We start from the raw sequence: 17,712 nt of genomic DNA on the forward strand, positions 1-17,712 counted from the left end.
TTGACAATCTGTTTACTGTAAAAATTTCATGAAGTAACATAAAATAATATTGTGTTAATCTGATAATATTTCACCTAATCGTTTATTTATCGTATATAATTCCATTACAGGTATGCACAATGCTCATATCATTAGAAAACTATTACTGGCGGTACACGTCTGCCTCGGAATTGGTGAACATGATCTTAGCTTTCATCGAGCAACGCGCCTACGCCCTCTTTCAGACCGCGGAGTTCCTCAATTTGTCCGAGTCCATGGTCCAAATGATCATGTGCAGAAACCTCGAAGTACCAGAGGTGAGAAAGTTCGAAGCTATGCTCGGTTGGGCTAGAAACAAGATCAAGTCCAAATCTGCAAATAAGACTGATGCGAAAAATGAATTTAAATGCATTATGGAGAGATTAGCTAGAGACCTCAAACTGCAAAGGATCTCACCGCAGGAATTGATCAAAGTTGTGCTTCCTTCCAAAGCGATCAAGAATGAACGCATTTTAGAAACATTGATGCTCCAGGCCAACACGGGCATGTATAGGATCCAGGATAGCTATTTCCAGGCCTGCAAGCAACGGCTGCAGAAACAAGACTCCAGATTCTCAGAGTTCGAAAGCTTTGACTACGGAATATAAACTTGGAGCTGTGAGGAATATCAGTGTATTAGATAGATTATGAACTATTTGGACTGGGTCCTTCTAATATTGTGGTATGTTGACGCCTTCTAAAAGTATTATTGTTATAGATGTATGTACTTGAGTAGTGGTACGAGAAATATTTGTACAATTCTCGGATACCTATCCTTGTTGTTATTCATTGATACCTATATTTTTTACATCTAGCTAGATGTGTTCAGTATAATCATCTCTATTTTTGGTACCAAAAAAATAAAAAATACGCGATTAGTTTTGAAAATAAAATCAATGGATTTTATCTAAAAAATTGGTGTAATAGCTACTGGTACAAACAATACATAACTGTGATTCGTCAGTGAGAAACTATACCCGATGTTTTGGAAACAGGATGTTTAAAAAAACTTATAGCGTATTTCGACATATCTTAATAATATCAAAGATTCAATCAAAAGCAGCCTAACCAGTAGACGAATAAAAATAATTGAAACTGACTAATAACTATTGCTTTAGGGAGGAATATAATAACGACTGAAACTAGAATCCATGTATTGGACAGTTAAATTAAATCTATGCAAGTTTAGTAAAAACATGCCACTTTACAATATTAACTCTTATAATTAATCAGTTGACGATGAAAATACCTTAAAAATAATGTTAAATTGTAGAATTAAATGTAAACAATTTATAGAATCTGATTCTTGAGATATCTTCATAATGTTGTCATAGTTACTAAAGTTAAGAATGTATATTATGATATATATATGTGTGTGTATAGTAGGTACACGTCTTTTCTACACAATTCTCGAATCGTATTTTCCTAAGCTATGGCCACTCTGTCACTCGCACAAAAACTTGTAGACTCTAATGGCGGCTAAGTATGTTGTTTCGCTCAGAAACTCTGCCGTTCTTTCATCAATATTTCATCATCGATAGGAGTAAGTCAAAGTGTTCGTTTTTATTAAAACATTTAATTTTTTTTTTAAATAAAAACCATCTTAAATTACTTTTTACTTTTTATTATTTTCATGGATTTGTTGAATGCCATCATTTTATGATTATAAGGAATTTTTCACAAGTTGTATAATATTTTAATACTTATCTAATAGGCCATAACCTCTCATCAGTCGGCGGCTATCTGAAAATTCCAACGATATTTTAATCCTATTCAAACTAATATTATAAATGCGAAACCCAGTTTATTTTACTTTAATAATTAAAAGTCTGGAGAAGGACATAGGCTACCTACCTAAATACTATAGTTCCCTTGTTGATTTGCAAAAACCTGTATTCTTTTGTAGGTAGCGGTAAATTCGTCGCCTTTTGCAGATGGCGTTATATACACGCAGGCCCAGGCGTAGCTGCAAAGCACCTGCTTAAATTTTAAAATGACTGCACCTTTCTAATAGTTAAATATGTATTTATTTATTAAAGCTTAAATCCTATGTTAACATTATACTTTCCTACTAATGCCAATACCCTCAGAAACACCCAAAATGATCATTTTTTTCTGCAATCTTTAAAAATTACTAAGTGCGCGATTATTAAAAAAAAAAAAATATTTTCTATAAATTCAACAAACGCTTCATTTATCGCCTTAAAATTTTTTCGCGATTTCCTTTATACAAAATCAGATCTTTTGATGTTTGTTTGTGCCCTAGATTGCATTTTATTTAAATACGTATTGGTTTTTTATAATGTTAGTAATGGTTCAATTAACGTCAGAATATCTTCCGTTCATTGTATTTGTCCGTCGAAATGTGAAATATAAAAATTAAAGGTTTTATGAAATGTTTATGCGAATCACGAGTTGTTATGCAAATATTTTAACGAAAATACGTTATATTTTGTTTTAAAATATTTTTTAGCATGATAATCTCTTCAGTTAGTTGCCAATTTTCTTCTCACTTCTAGTAGAAGTTTGAGGCAAATCTAATTGTGTATTCATAAAAATGCCCCATGATGCAACAGGTTAAGTAAGTTTAATGGAAATATGTGCAGTCCGTGGTAGATAAAATATATCTTATAATGAAGTGCAGATATGTAATGATAATATAGACATTTATATTCGACTTGATCTCTTAGATTTAAGAAATGTATTTATGTTAAATATTGTTATAACTCTTCTGAACCAAATGTTGTAAATGTTTCTACCCTGTACTCTTATCAAATAAAACAAAATATGTAAGATCCATTTCACGTGTTTTGAAATATTAAATTCAAAGAAAAAAATAATTGAAATCTTTTTTTTATAATTATTCTTTCTTATGTAATTTAATTTAACATAACATATAATTTACGATATCACGTGACATATCTGTCTAACATATTTTATATTATTTCAATTATTCTTTGTAGTGATTATTCAATATTATAACAAATTTAATTTCATTAAAAATTGGTTTGGCAATAACGTCAAAACCTGTGAAATGGGTTAATGGATCATTTGATAATAGGTGTTAATATATAAATATTTAGCCTAAAATTTTAACTCTAAAGTTCTGAGAAATTAACATTTTAAAAGTTGAATTGTCAGTAACGTTTTTATACTTATGATGAAAAATATACAAATATATCTATCTTCTATAAATTCTTTGTATATTTTTATTTATTGTGATTTTGCTCAAAGCTTAACGCAATTGTAATACTTATTACACTAATAAATAATTTATGCATTTGGTGGATTTTAAAGCTGTATTATAAATACCTGATATCAAGAGTTTATGTGCATGGATGTATAATAATACTCATCTACATATATATATTTGTAGATTTAATTTGTAGAAACACCAAGTAATTGACGTGTCAAGCTCTTTAATGGTTAAATAAGTTTTCTATTCCGAAATTTTAACCTTCCTGTGATCGTGGATGTTGCTAAAGTACGTTAATAATATAATATGTGAGATCTTTCAAAGAATAAATAATATAACTGTTATTTTGCATGAGCAAGATTATTATCCAATGAAATTTTATGTGGTGAATAAATTTTTTTGTGTATTTTCGAAATTGTTTTATTGAAACCAGATACTACAGTTAAAGAAAATTAATATTACCCGAAATACCGAGCCGTTCTCGCTAAAAATCATTGCTAAGCGGGGTCAAGTAGGTACTTATTTTTCATCGCATTCCATTCAACGATTTAGAAACCGATTGACCACTCCTGTAACAAGGCTTGCGCACCGCCGTTTTTATCGCGCGAAAAACTATAGCTGCCCCGTTTCACATCATAATAAAAAGCGAAACAGCGACAGTTATGTGCGCGATTAAAACGGAGTCTAGTGCCTCGTGTTCTCTCGTGCCATGCTACGAGGGCTGAGCACACAAGATGAGCGGATATAATTTTTTACGTTTGAATTCAGCAAAATCTGCTCAATAGGCCCAATTTTCTTAAGAGTTGATTCCGCATTCGGACCAACGAGCAACAATCCCCTTCCCACCACTTGTCCCACCAACGGGCAACTCAATGAGACTACTGGGATGGACGGGATATTTATATACAGATGACTTTGAATTTATAAGCATTGTTAATTTTAGACTGTCCCCATGCCTATGACCTTAAGCTGTTCAATATATCTATCATTACATAAGTAAAATAAATAATGTAATTTAAAATATTAAATTACATATTAAAAATCCAGACCATAAAAAAAGATAAATAATTTTTAGGCGTAGAAATACTATTAGAAATTAATTAAGAGGTAAGTGCATACATAATTATGAAAATAATATTATTTAAAGTGTTTCCTTTGACATGCTCCATCTAGATTAATTAGCAACTACAAAACGATTTGCTCCCCTTTTCACCATCCGTATTTAACATTGATCGGCACGTTCCACACTGTTCCTTTTATTTTTACCTACGAGTTGCGTCGCGTCACATTTGACAGTTGCGCACGTATAACGAAACGCAGTGTCTAGTTCCAAACGCCACCACGTGTAGCGCTCGTGCGCCAGTCTTCTTGCAGCGGACTGGGAGCCGGCTGCTTGTTGCAGTGCGCGGTGCGAACCATCACACGCGAGTTCGCGGTCATAGGCTCGAACGAACATCGAATTCGACGGTCAGTGCGGTGACCATGATGATGGACAACGGGTTGATAACAAATAATTATGAATATGGGGACGGGTACATGGAACAGGAGGAGGAGTGGGAGCGCGAAGGTCTCCTAGACCCGGCTTGGGAGAAGCAACAGAAAAAGGTCAGTTACATTCATCTATGTTGACAGACTGGGGCAGGTAAACTTGCAATCAAGGATTATAATATTGCGGTGTATCGTCGCTTACCTGCGTAGAAAAATACCGCCGAGAATGCCCTTATCTCAGACGTGACTCATGTTTGTGTACAATTTCGATTTTATCTACAAATCTATATAATATTTCTACTTCAGTAAAATCCTGAAACCTGTGATAGTTGTTGCAAAGTGAAGTGATGTTATTTAATAAATTAAGTTTTTATTTATGCCCAACTTTTTTAAAATGGTTTTTGTAGAAGACACGCTTTACACAAGAAAAAAATTATCAACTAAAATTCACTTACAAAATATTTTTTAACACTTTCAAAACTTTCCAAAGTAAAATAACAGGAAAATCGCACGGATTGAAAAAAAATAAGTTTCATGCACATTTCCCGCCTCTAATTGAAAGTAGATCGCGGCCGTGGACACTATTAAAAGATTTCTTGGAGCTTTAAGTGCGAGCGAGACGTGCGCACGCGACGTCCCACGGGAGGGAGCAGGTCAGAGAGAGAGGAGTCGAATTTCCGTTAGTCATGTCCTAAAATGGGTCCAGCGCAGGCGCCGCTGAAAGCGCGGGCGTCCGTTTTTGCGTCACCATGAAACCCATATTTCAGGAAACTGCTATGCTTAATATCTACGTTAAAAGTATTCTGTACGTTCCTCCACTGTAATGACCTGAAGACTCGTGACGAAAGCTCTGACGCACCCCGTGAGCTCAACCCAAGTGGAATGTCATTAACGACTTACGAAAGCACTCACGGCTTGCAGATACAATTTTATCCGGACCTGGCTACAGTCATAACTTACAGCTATTATTACAGCTGAAGAGCTTATTAAACTCATACTTATATTTCATCTATTACAATATTCGAACCGAAGGAATCCTCACAAATTTAGAACTCAAGTGTCAATCATGTTCCACGTCAAAGACCTATTGATCCTCATTATTATTCTGGGTACTCACATATTGATGTAAGTACCTAGGTACCACTAAAGTTATTCCATGAATTGTTATTGAGTTCGCTCATTGATTTAGCAACGAAAGCAATTAAGAATTTATTCATCTTAAGATAGGTATCAAAATATTTGATAAATGCGAAAACAATAAAAAAAATAAGATTGCAACTACTGCAATCATCAAAGAAAAATTACTTTTCAACTAAAAAAAGTAATAATGACTGAAAATTGCTTTTATTTTCAAGATCCACACAAGCAAACGCAAGCTTATACTTAGATATCACCTGCATTGTACACGTATGCTATCTAGACGTCTTCTAGGTTGTGCTATTCGTGCTATTGATGAGTACAATGTACGAACAAGCGGCGCACGGTAGGTCTTGCAGGATATAAACAAAGAGCCTGCGACACCGGTGCATTGGCCGATCACGTATGGCGGGTCAATGTCGCGGCTGAACAACTTGAGATGCGACTCAACAGAAAAGTCGCCCGACCAGTGATACTCACAAGCTACATAAAACACCGAAACCACTTTTCCACAAGAAGGTCACTGGCGCAGATGAATCAATTAAGTATTTCTTATTTACGAATACTACGAAATTTAAGTTGGAATTCAACATTTCGAAAACCACAGCCAACCACTTTAAATTTTTAAGGATCAATGATTAAGACTAACTGTTAACCATCAACATATTTGATGGTATCATCAAATATGTTGATTTCGTACATAACATTTAAGAAAAATGAAAGCAAAGAAAGGTAAACTTAAATTTATCAAAGTAACATCTTCATATGTTATGTTAGAAATCGGCCGCGAAAGTGTTGGAGAGTTTGTAACTGGTTATAACAGAATCAATAATTTACATAAAATCTCAAATTTTTAGATGCTCGAAACAGGCTGTTCGTTTATATCTCTTATATGGTGCAATAAAGAGTTTTCTCTATCTGTCTTTATCTCTTTCAACTCTCAGTGATTGACTCTGTATCTGCTTCTCTACATCTGCCCCACATATTTCCAGTTTTAAGCATTCCAATTGTAAATCCTTCATGTCGCATATCGTAGCTAGTCATTAAACCAATAGTTTTTTTTGGTTTTTAATCTCACATTCAAGTCAGGCCGTGGCTGGAATATTTTACATTGCTGGTTAAGGTAACCATTTGTTAGTTATAAACAACAAACAGAAAAGTCGATGCTTAAACAATGCACTCCCAATTTTTGACACTAGGAATTAATTAAATTTTCTCGTATCGATCGTCAGATCCTGAATTAATTTGACTAAGTGTCTTCTCTAGGGTTTTAATGAAAGCTTATCCAAGAAAATTATTTCTTAAGTGAAATCTTCCAGAATATCGCAATCGAAACATATTTTCAATAGTGATTCCTATTGATGGTTTCAGTTATATTTATATCACAGATATTTTTTTTCAATATAGATTTCGGATAACATTCACCTTGTCGCTAACCTAAGAATTATCGCCTTGGCATAACTTCCTTACTCTATGTAGTTCATCGACATCTGATAATCCATTGAGGTACGGATTCTTTATGAGGATTAGTAGATGACAAATTTCTTTCTTTTGTTTTTGTGATACAAAATGGATTTTTAACGTGGATTTTACCACGACGTTTAGAAATGAGATGATGGCTTAATTGGATGGTATTGTATACTTTTTGCAATTAAGATACGTGATATAGTGCTGACTTCATTACAAACATCCGTAAAATATGTGAACTTGTTCGTAAAATGTGTTGACGTAGACTGGTTACATAACGTTGACAAGCTATTTTTTCCTTGTGTTGTTGGCTCGATATTGGCACTCTGTCAAAACCCGAGGCACAGAACATCAGTGTCATGCAGCACTCTTTTTATTTTATGTTATACTTAATACAAAACAATTTGCGATTTGGGAAATTGCAAAGTTTCCAAAAATGTTATTATTTTGGCGCCCAAAATTTAGTCTTTTTGGACACAATTTATGTTTAAGTCGAATCAAATGAAAATTTTTATTTATCAGTTAATTATTTTTGAAGAATATTCCAAATCAGTTTTTTGTATTATGTCCTTAAAAAATAGTGACTATGAAGTGTTATCTATCACTAGACTAACAACCACATCCGTTGTATCAAATGTTTGTTAAGGCGTTGGTTGGTTTCACCTTTTCATACAAGCATTGGTATAGTATTTCCTACATCCTTTTTTCAATTGTACTGTATTCCTGTGGAAACTATCTACTTAACATCTGATTATGAAATCTGATAACTGTGTACATACATACATAAAATCACGCCTCTTTCCCGGAGGGGTAGGCAGAGACTACCTCTTTCCACTTGCCACGATCTCTGCATACTTCTTTCGCTTCGTCCACATTCATAACTCTCTTCATACAAGCTCGGCGGTTTCGGGTACTTTTGACCTGACCCTTTACCAGGACGTCCTTAATTTGATCAAGATACGTTCGTCTAGGTCTTCCCACTCCGACCTTTCCCTCCACACTCTCCTTGTATATCTGCTTAGTCAACCTGCTTTCATTCATCCTCTCCACATGACCGAACCATCTTAACATACCCTTTTCTATTCCTGTAACTACATCTTCTTTCACATCACAACATTCCCTTATCACGCTGTTCCTTATCCTGTCACTCAATTTCACACCCATCATACTCCTTAACGCTCTCATTTCCACTGCATTTATTCTGCTTTCATGCTTCTTTTGCCATACCCAACTTTCACTCCCATACATTAATGTCGGGACCAACACGCCCCTGTGCACAGCCAGTCGAGCCTTTTTGGATAGTTTCTGACTGCTCATAAAGGCATGCAAAGCTCCATTCACCATGTTCCCCGCGTTCACTCTCCTTTCAATATCACTATCATACTTGCCATCTGATGTAAACTTTGATCCTAGATATACAAACTCTTTCACTTGCTCCACTTTTTCTCCTCCAATCAAAATATTACATGCTGTCATTTCTTTCTCCATTTCAAAAACCAGTGTTTTAGTTTTACTTACGTTCACTTTCATTCCTTTCTCTTTTAAAGCTTCATGCATACAGTTTACCATCTCCTGTAACTCCTCCGCTGATGACGCCAGTATAACCTGATCGTCGGCATAGAGCAGACATTTGACGAGTAACTCATTCATCCTTAATCCACTTTTAGACTCTTTCAAATCTGTCAAACAGCTATCCATAAATAGGTTGAACAGCCACGGTGACGCAACACATCCTTGCCTAACGCCTTTCTCAATCTTAAACCACTCAGTGTGCGCTCCGTTTATCCTGACACAAGCACTCGAATCCTCATATAAGGATTTCAGTGCTCGTATTAAGAGACTGCTCACCCCATGCATAGAAAGTGCTGACCACAATTCATTCCTCTCAACTCTGTCATAGACCTTTTCCAGATCTACGAATGTGCAATAGACTTTTTGACTCTTGGCCAAAAACTTTTCGGCTATGCACCGCAAGGAAAAGACCTGATCAGTACATCCCATTCCCTTTCGAAATCCCGCTTGAGCATCCCATATTTTGTCATCAGTTTCATTCCTGACTCTATTAATCAATACCTTAGCATACAATTTGCCGACGACGCTAAGCAGGCTTATACCACGATAATTTTTGCAGTCCAGCTGTGACCCTTTTCCTTTGTAAAGTGGCACGATAACAGCCTTACACCAATCTTTTGGTACTCGGCCGCTTCTCCAACACAAATTGAAAAGGCAGTACAACTGACTAGCTACTACGCCTTTTCCTGCTTTAAGCATCTCGACTGACACTCTATCACACCCAGCAGCCTTTCCCGCTTTCATACTCTTAAGTGCTTCCACAATTTCGAACATTTCAATTTCGCCTTCCATCTCATTCTCTTTTTCTTCGCTATAGCAGAAATCTTTCTTATTTCCTTCCTTTTTTTCAAATAAACTTTCAAAATAGTCCTTCCATATCTTTAGTACACATTCTTCTCCTTTCACAACGCTACCATCCTGGCATCTGATCCTAGTCAGCTCTCTGGTTATAGTATTTCCTCGGGCTGACCTTACGGATTTCCAGAATACTTTCAGATTTGACTGAAAGTCTTCTGATAGCCTTTTATCAAAATCCTCTTTATACTCTTCTTTCTTTCTAATCACAGCTTTCTTAACCAAATCTTTCATTTTCTTATATTCCTTACGTGCTTCATTCACATCTTCATCTATAACCTCTTGCATTCTTAAGTTAGCTTTTGCTGCTAACAAATCCAGCCATGCTTTCTTCTTTAATCGCACAAGTTCTTGCACATCTTTACTCATCCACGCATTTTTGTGATTTTTTCCTTTCCTTCTTCTACTTACACCACACACTTCAACAGCTACTTTCACAATTCTTTCTTTAAATTCCTTCCATCCATCTTCAATATCGCTCATTTCCTCTAAATCTTCAAATTCATCCTTCAGTCTATTAATATACTTCTTACCTACATCCATATCTTGCAAATTTTCTACTTTTACTCTTTCCAAAGCGCTGGTTTGCTCCCTTACCCTGTGCCGCCAGCGATTGAAGATACCCCTTATCCGGGATATCACCAGTAAATGGTCCGAGTCAATGCCAGCACCGCGATATGCACGGGTATCCAGCACTTTGTTCTTCAATCTTTCATCTACAATCACAAAGTCTATCATACTTTTTAAAATACCTTCCACTCTTGTGTAGGTGTGGATCTCTTTATGTTGAAACATTGAGTTCGACACAAAAAGATGCCACTCTAGACAAATTTCTAATACACTTCTTCCATTATCATTCACCTTTTCGTCACCAAACGCACCAAGCACCTTTTCATATCCATCACGCTTTACACCCACCCATCCATTAAAATCACCTAACATAATAATCTTCTCATTTGGCTTGGTAACTTTCAATACTTCTCTTACACTATTCCAGAACTCCTCGTTTTCGCTTTTTGCTGATGTTGTACCCCTCGAACCCACATCCCAAGGTGCATAAACACCTAGAACGAAGATCCGAGTGATTCCAACTTTCAGCCTAATCCATAGAAGACGAGGGCTGACACACTCATACTCATTCACGCACTCAGCCATTCGTGCAGAAAGAATTAGACCGACCCCTTGACAGCCTCGGCTGGTACTGGAAATTCCAGACCAATACGCCGTGTAAGGGCCGTGCTGCGTCGCGTCGCATCCTTTCCGCTTCGTTTCATTCACGCACAACACATCCAAACGTCTTTCATCCATCATCTGGCATACTTCCTCAATCTTATCCTTCATTCCTCCTCTTACATTCATCGTCGCAAAGCGGCTTTCAGCAGACCGCATACCGCTCCCGCCGGGAACGAGACGTGATGGGGTGCGGACACCATCGCCGCCATCTAGGTGCTCTTTCAAAAAATTTGCATCCATGCGATTCCCACGAGACGCTAGGGAAAAATTTTGTCCGCCCCAGCAGAGCCCCGCATGCCAGGGTAAGGCTAGCCATTACCTGGGGGTCGCCCAACCCCATGGCGGAAGTGGCACGCTCGAGACTAGGCTCGCCCCTAGCCATGCATCCATCGGCGCGGCAGACCTTAGATTGGCAGGGATTTACATTAAAGAGGAATCCCAAGTCTATCCCTTAGTCGGCTCTTACGACATCCGTGGGAAAGAGATGGAGTGGTCCTATTCTTTTGTAATGGTGCCGGGAACCACACGGCTGTAACTGTGTGATTGTGAAAAATCATTTTGAGGCTGGTTAGGTTTTATGTCATTTCTGTGCTAAATTCTTATTACTTTCTACAGGTAGGTAAGATATGGTAACTACTCCTTTTTCGTTCTGAGACATTTACATACATACCCAATCTCCTTATGATACTTCTAATAAAAGCACAAATTAAAGAAAAAAACAAACATCAAATTAATTCGATGGGATTAGTGATGATGGCCTTGAATATTGAACTACGACACGATAATGGTATATAGAATAAATTTACGTCGGGTTAATGATGGAGAAATGTAACTTTCTAAGCGGGCGTTATCGAGGTGCGCGAGCGCATCGGTAACTCGCTTTCCAGTTCACAGGCAAGGGCAAAACTATCCGTGGCGGTAACTATGCACACAATCGAAAATAAACATTATCAATAACAATGTGAAGAGGATGATTATATCGTTCTACAAAACTGTAATTAACCGCCATACTATCATTTTTAATTACATAAAGTAAATTTTCAAAGTTAACAATTTATTCGATATTTAAACTATTTACGTAGTTAACAATTGTATGCTTACCTACCTTGCTTGCACTAACTAGCCATCTCCCTATAGGTCTAAAATTTAAGTATATACTAAAATACTGCAGACACTACAAATACTTAACACGATAAAAAGTATCGCTAATAATAAATTCTTTCATGGAGGACTTAATTATATAGTTATCATCATATTTATATTCTGGACCTGAGTATATTTAAACTTAATTTAAAAAATCTTGTTAAGACAAAATTTACACCTGTAAGTAAATTACAATATTCTTAAAAATTTTGCATATATTATAATTAAGAGTCTAGAAAAGGACCGAAGGACCGGAGTTACGGTGGGATTAGCGAAAAACCTCGTCGCTTTTTGGAGGTGGTTTTCGTTGGTTTTATTTCGTTTTGAAATTTTCGTAGATTGCCCTAGCTATAAATAAATGCCACTGCAAATGTAAGATATTTTTGAGTCAAAAATCTGTTTTAAATATATTTATTCTCAATAAGTCTACTTGATAGTGAACAATTTGAAAACAATATTTATCTTGAAGGTGTAGCCTTCATTGTCAGTGAAAGTGCGAAGGACTACTCCTATATAAAACGTAACTCGAAACACATTAGTGTAACGCATGTATTTCTGGTAAAACCACAAGCGACAAACCACGAACTCACAGATGCGATGGACAGAATCTACTCGTACGTCGATAATATAATTTTAAGTGAACCGGTTTTCTTGCGGACAGTCCCAACTACGAACGTATCAATTTAAATAGGCACTTATTTTTAGAATAGATTTGCTGGACAAGCACAATTGCAAATAGATTGTGCCATATTTGAAATTACAAGTATTATTTGCTAAATGTTTCTTAATAAAACGGATGACACATATTGATTTTAACCTACAGTTCAGCTTTTTCTGCCATCTTTCAAAACGTCTAAATAATTAGTAAACCTTTTACTTTTTTCACTTCGACGCTATCCTTCATCGAGTAGACCATTATATTGGGCCGAACTATCGTCTCATTATTTCGTGGCTGTTGTGTTTCGAAAGGTAGATAAGTAGGCGTCAACCCGCCCACTGGCTGCACCCAGGTGCGTTGCGCTCGCGCTTGCATCTAGTTCTATGTCAACCTTGTCTGTCCGTTGCTCAACATTGTCGACATTATTATTATACGCTTTGTAGATTTGTTTGACATGGCAAGTGCGAATTGCCTTGCCTTATGAGTCAATTACATCTATTAATTCACTTTTGGCATATACTTTTTTTGATCCGACAATTTTGCAGAATATGTTCATTAGTATGTACAGGAGATTCGTACCTCGATAAAATGATAAAGATTTCAATGTAAGGTTATATTCACTCTGGCAAAATAAATTTTATAATATGAATGTGTTGTCATGGCAGGATATCTCAGTATCGTCAGAACAGACTCAGACCAGCCGATGCCAACGCCTTCTATTTTCGACTCCGTCGATCGCCCACGCAAATTGCTTACACTCACTTGCTTTTATAATTAGAAAATCTTATATATACATACTGATTTATTTTTGATGGGATTTGGCTTGAAAACATATGATTCTCGATGTATTCAAATAACTCACTGTTAGTGTTAGCAAATTGTCTATTACAATTAAAGTTTAAAAAACCTTGTTATAACCGATTGAAAACTAAATATTTTACTAACAGTGATCACTGTTATTTTACTTTAACACTCATAAGTTTGTCTAGAAAAAAGTTCACTATGGGGGAATAGTCAGCTGTCAAAATATGTACATTACAAACTCCGTACTTACTGAACTTGCTACATAATTCTGAACTTTGTTTTCAATGTTATAGAAATCTGAACGAGATAAGATCATCCATCTTTATCGCACATATAGAACACTAACCGATTATCTGTTTAGATAAATCTGCTGGCCACTGTATTCGACGAGTGTGGGGACTGCCTTTAGTTGTTATTGTTCGAGCCCCTATTTGCGAAGGGATATGACGACCAGTTGGAATAGCAGAATTGGATGGATTTACCTTGAGAATTTCAAATTGTGACAGATGGACAAAACGAAAGAGCATGTTCCTAGTATTTTACAATAAATTGCTTTCTAAATGTGAAACTAACTTTGGTGTTAACATCAACAGTGACAAAAGATAAAAAAATTAACAAGGTAGTCAAATATTGCTTAGCCGGAGATTGTTCGTTTAAGTGATTTTATGTCTCCAACCCTAACTTACTTACATAGTAATTACAAAGATACCAACTGTGAATCTGACATGAATCATCACTTACAAGAATTTGATAGGTATGAATTCCAAATACTTTCCGTGTTCCATGTCAAAGCAGTGTCAGATTCCAATCTGTGTGAACTCAACACCAATGACTTCGTTATGCGTAGGTCGCTTCCGATGTTCTACATAACATCAACAGGTTTCGATGCCAAACATTTCAACCTTACCAATAAAACCTTGCATAATTTGATGCATTTCTTTTAAGAGAAATCAATTGACTATTTCTTTAAAATTTATTACCAAAACAATTTAAAATGCAAGAATACTTTCTAAAATAATATCGTCTGTCGTAATAACATCTAGTTTGAAAATCACATTTTTATTATAATCTGTAATTGTATTTACTATCACTAGTAATTGAGATGTCTACGTGTAATAACATTTAAATTGATTTATTATTTTGAATATGTGGAAAGCTTCTCGCTTTCTTTGTCTCTATATACTATCATCAATTAAACATGTAATTCCATTACTGACCTACTATTGTATGATTTTACTATTACGGAATATATCTTCTAAAATTGTCTTACTAAATAAATATTTGAAAAAAAAAATTAGTAACATTGGCTTTCCAAAAAAATTAAAAAACCGATTACTTTTTTGTTTGTATCAGTATTATCAACATCAACGCATCATCAGTTTATCAGTAGGTATATTAAGACAATGAATAAGATAATGTCATGAGCATCTAAAGTTGATTTTAGTACTCTTTTATTTACATTTACGAGTAGATAAGATAAAAGAAAATTGTAGTTTAACGATTCACATAAGTTTTCAGAAGAAAGCCACGATACAAACATTTTTTGTTATATTATAACACAATATATACAAGACTTTTTTGTTTTATTATAAATAAACTAAAAGCATAACTCTAGTAGCATTTTTGTATTTATACAAAAATGTTACTAGAGTTATATTAATAACCAAAATGAAAAATTAATTGTTACAAATTTACAACAAGTTCGTAAAATTTTGTGACAAGAGTAACAACAGGCTAACATTTTTATGTTTCGGCTCATTTGTAACGCCAATGCAAACTACACCAAACTCCTGTTCAATTCTTTCTATTTGTTCCACGTTCTATTTGGAGAATCAAACTATATTTTTAACTACACAAAATAACATTTGTAGGTGTGGTAAGGTAACAAACAATAGACAACAATAGATCATTCAGAAATGGCAAATTGCCAAAACTAGACTGTTCTTAAGCAGGAGTGTTTGCGAGTGTTTGGCTATCGCCATTGTTTTTTTTTACCTTTTTTTATAAGCCTATGACAATACTAATGTCTGCTACAACCACAATGTTTTTTATTTCTTGTTAAAGACAAAACTAATGTATATAATTCTTGTAAAAATGAGCTATGACTATTAGATAATGCTATAAGCATTAAGTCCGCCTATTGTAGAACTTAACTAATTGTAAATGTTTCAATAAAGAAAAAATAAATAAATAATAAACTATTATAAAGTGTTAATGAGCGCCAAATTTTAGTACTCCCCGCCATCAGCTTCTTCTAATAACCGATTTCTTTGACCTTCATAATGTTTAAAATACCCACCTAAATGGCATCGCACATTAACACTTCACTATCATTGTTTATTTTTAATATTTGCTTGTGGTAAGTAGAAGTATGAGTAGTACGGATGCCCACTTAATAAGAATAACTCAATGAGCGATAGTTTTAAAAATATTATGTAGGCAAATGCGAACACGCTACTGAATCCTAACTCAATAATTCTTATGATGAATTGGTTACTGGACTGGATTTAACTTACTCATATTGGATGACGAAGCAACCCATAACTGCATTTCTTTGTTTACGTTACCGCAGTTTGCTGACCATACTTCTTTGTTAGGTCAGGTAGGACCGAAATGGATTGAATACTGTAAATATAAGGCGCCAACGACCAGCGAACCTAATTAGGACATATTAATTATTGTATTGTCCTGCTACATGCAATGAGTCAAGTAAACTACGGCGGAATAGAAACAAAACGGTTAATGATTTTACGGAACTTACAGTAATTCAAAGAAAAAACAACATTTTACTCTTTTTCTAATGTTGTATCATTGTGACTTAAAAGTCATGAATAATTTCAAAATATTAATAATTAATATGTAAAGAAAGCTAATTCTTAATTTTTTTTTAATCTTTCGTCAATAAAATTTCTTCGACCGTCTGTAGGCATTTTAAGACTAAATCTGTTTATAATACCAATTTTGGTGCATAAGTACGTCATATCTTTATTCCTCACGATCCTGTTTATAACAACGTGGATTTTAATATCAGTTCGCATCATAGGTAGTATATATTGTCTACCTATACCTACGTCAGTCTGCTACCGCGGTACCTAGTTACACCCGTATCGATTGTCTGGCCTGAGAGATGTCTACTCTTGATCTGGCTAGTACTTCAGTAGATACTTATTCAATTTCATTCTTTATAAGTCGTTGCTAATAAAAAACGAATTTTTCACATTAATATACATCCTTATCTTATTGTAATTATGAACATTCAAGTTATATCTTAGTCTGCATAAGTAACTATATGGTAAGTTACTGATTTAGACTTTTATTATCATTTCAATAATAATTTTGTTTAGTTTTCATGTAAGTAAATCAAAAGAGGCGATTTATTGCTATAAGTTGGTTTTTTTTTATTTATTCATATAGTCACGTCTGGAATATTGCGGGATAGGCAGAGCCCAAAGACTAAAAAGCCAGGTTCAGCTGTATGGCCTTATGATATAATTGAGATTCAAGTACTGACAGGTTGCTAGCCCATCGTCTACAAGAGGAATCCCTAGTTTATAAGCCTTTGTCGCCTTTAACGATATTCATGGGAAGGATATGGATTGGTTCTATGTTTAAAATGTCTTACATTCTAAATCTGGTCTCTAGTGTTAAATATTCACTCCATATTTCTGCCGACAAACGTGCCACCATTTTGCAGTGAACAATAGATGCAAATCGTGTCTAATTAGAGCGAATAGTTAAGGTAAGCCTTGAAAGGAAATAATAGTGCAGATTTATCCAGACACAAAGACATAGTGGTAGCCTTGGTTGGGAAATGCTTTGTCAATTTGTTGTTTTGTTGGTTACCAATATAGAAATCCAAATTATGAACATGAAACCTTTTTGTATCACAGAAGCATCAGTTGCAAGTGACGTTGCACATGCTACTTATGTTATATGTTTACAATTTGTTAGTCTTAATATTATTTCAAATGCTCATTGGTGACATTTTCATAAATAAACTCGGAAGTAATAATTATTAGAAAAATACCTACGCACATTGCAAAAAAAAATCCTCACCGGAACTAAATGACAATGAAAACCAAATCAACATTTTCCTAGTTTATGATGCTTGTAAATAAATTCCTGTTTGCCAGTATCACAC

The 17,712-nt window shown here is 35.0% G+C and overlaps 2 protein-coding genes across 4 annotated transcripts in view; both read left to right on the forward strand.

Moving 5' to 3' along the window:
- LOC106138363 (uncharacterized) overlaps positions 1–2,805 on the forward strand; it is a 68,256-nt gene extending 65,451 nt beyond the window's left edge. Inside the window, exon 18 of the mRNA XM_060948305.1 lies at positions 111–2,805. Within this exon, the coding sequence (XP_060804288.1) occupies positions 111–626 (516 nt within the window). The 3' untranslated portion in view covers positions 627–2,805. The remainder of the gene's footprint in view (positions 1–110) is intronic.
- Positions 2,806–4,566: 1,761 nt separating this feature from the next.
- The window catches only part of LOC106138367 (alpha-actinin, sarcomeric), a 34,738-nt gene continuing 21,592 nt past the window's right edge, over positions 4,567–17,712 (forward strand). For all 3 annotated transcript variants that reach the window (XM_013339497.2, XM_013339499.2, XM_013339498.2), the window contains exon 1: positions 4,567–4,819. In XM_013339497.2, coding sequence (XP_013194951.1) covers positions 4,697–4,819 — 123 coding nt within the window. In that variant the 5' untranslated portion in view covers positions 4,567–4,696. The remainder of the gene's footprint in view (positions 4,820–17,712) is intronic.

This window comes from Amyelois transitella, chromosome 15 (assembly GCF_032362555.1).
Source record: "Amyelois transitella isolate CPQ chromosome 15, ilAmyTran1.1, whole genome shotgun sequence".
Lineage (NCBI taxonomy): Eukaryota > Metazoa > Arthropoda > Insecta > Lepidoptera > Pyralidae > Amyelois > Amyelois transitella.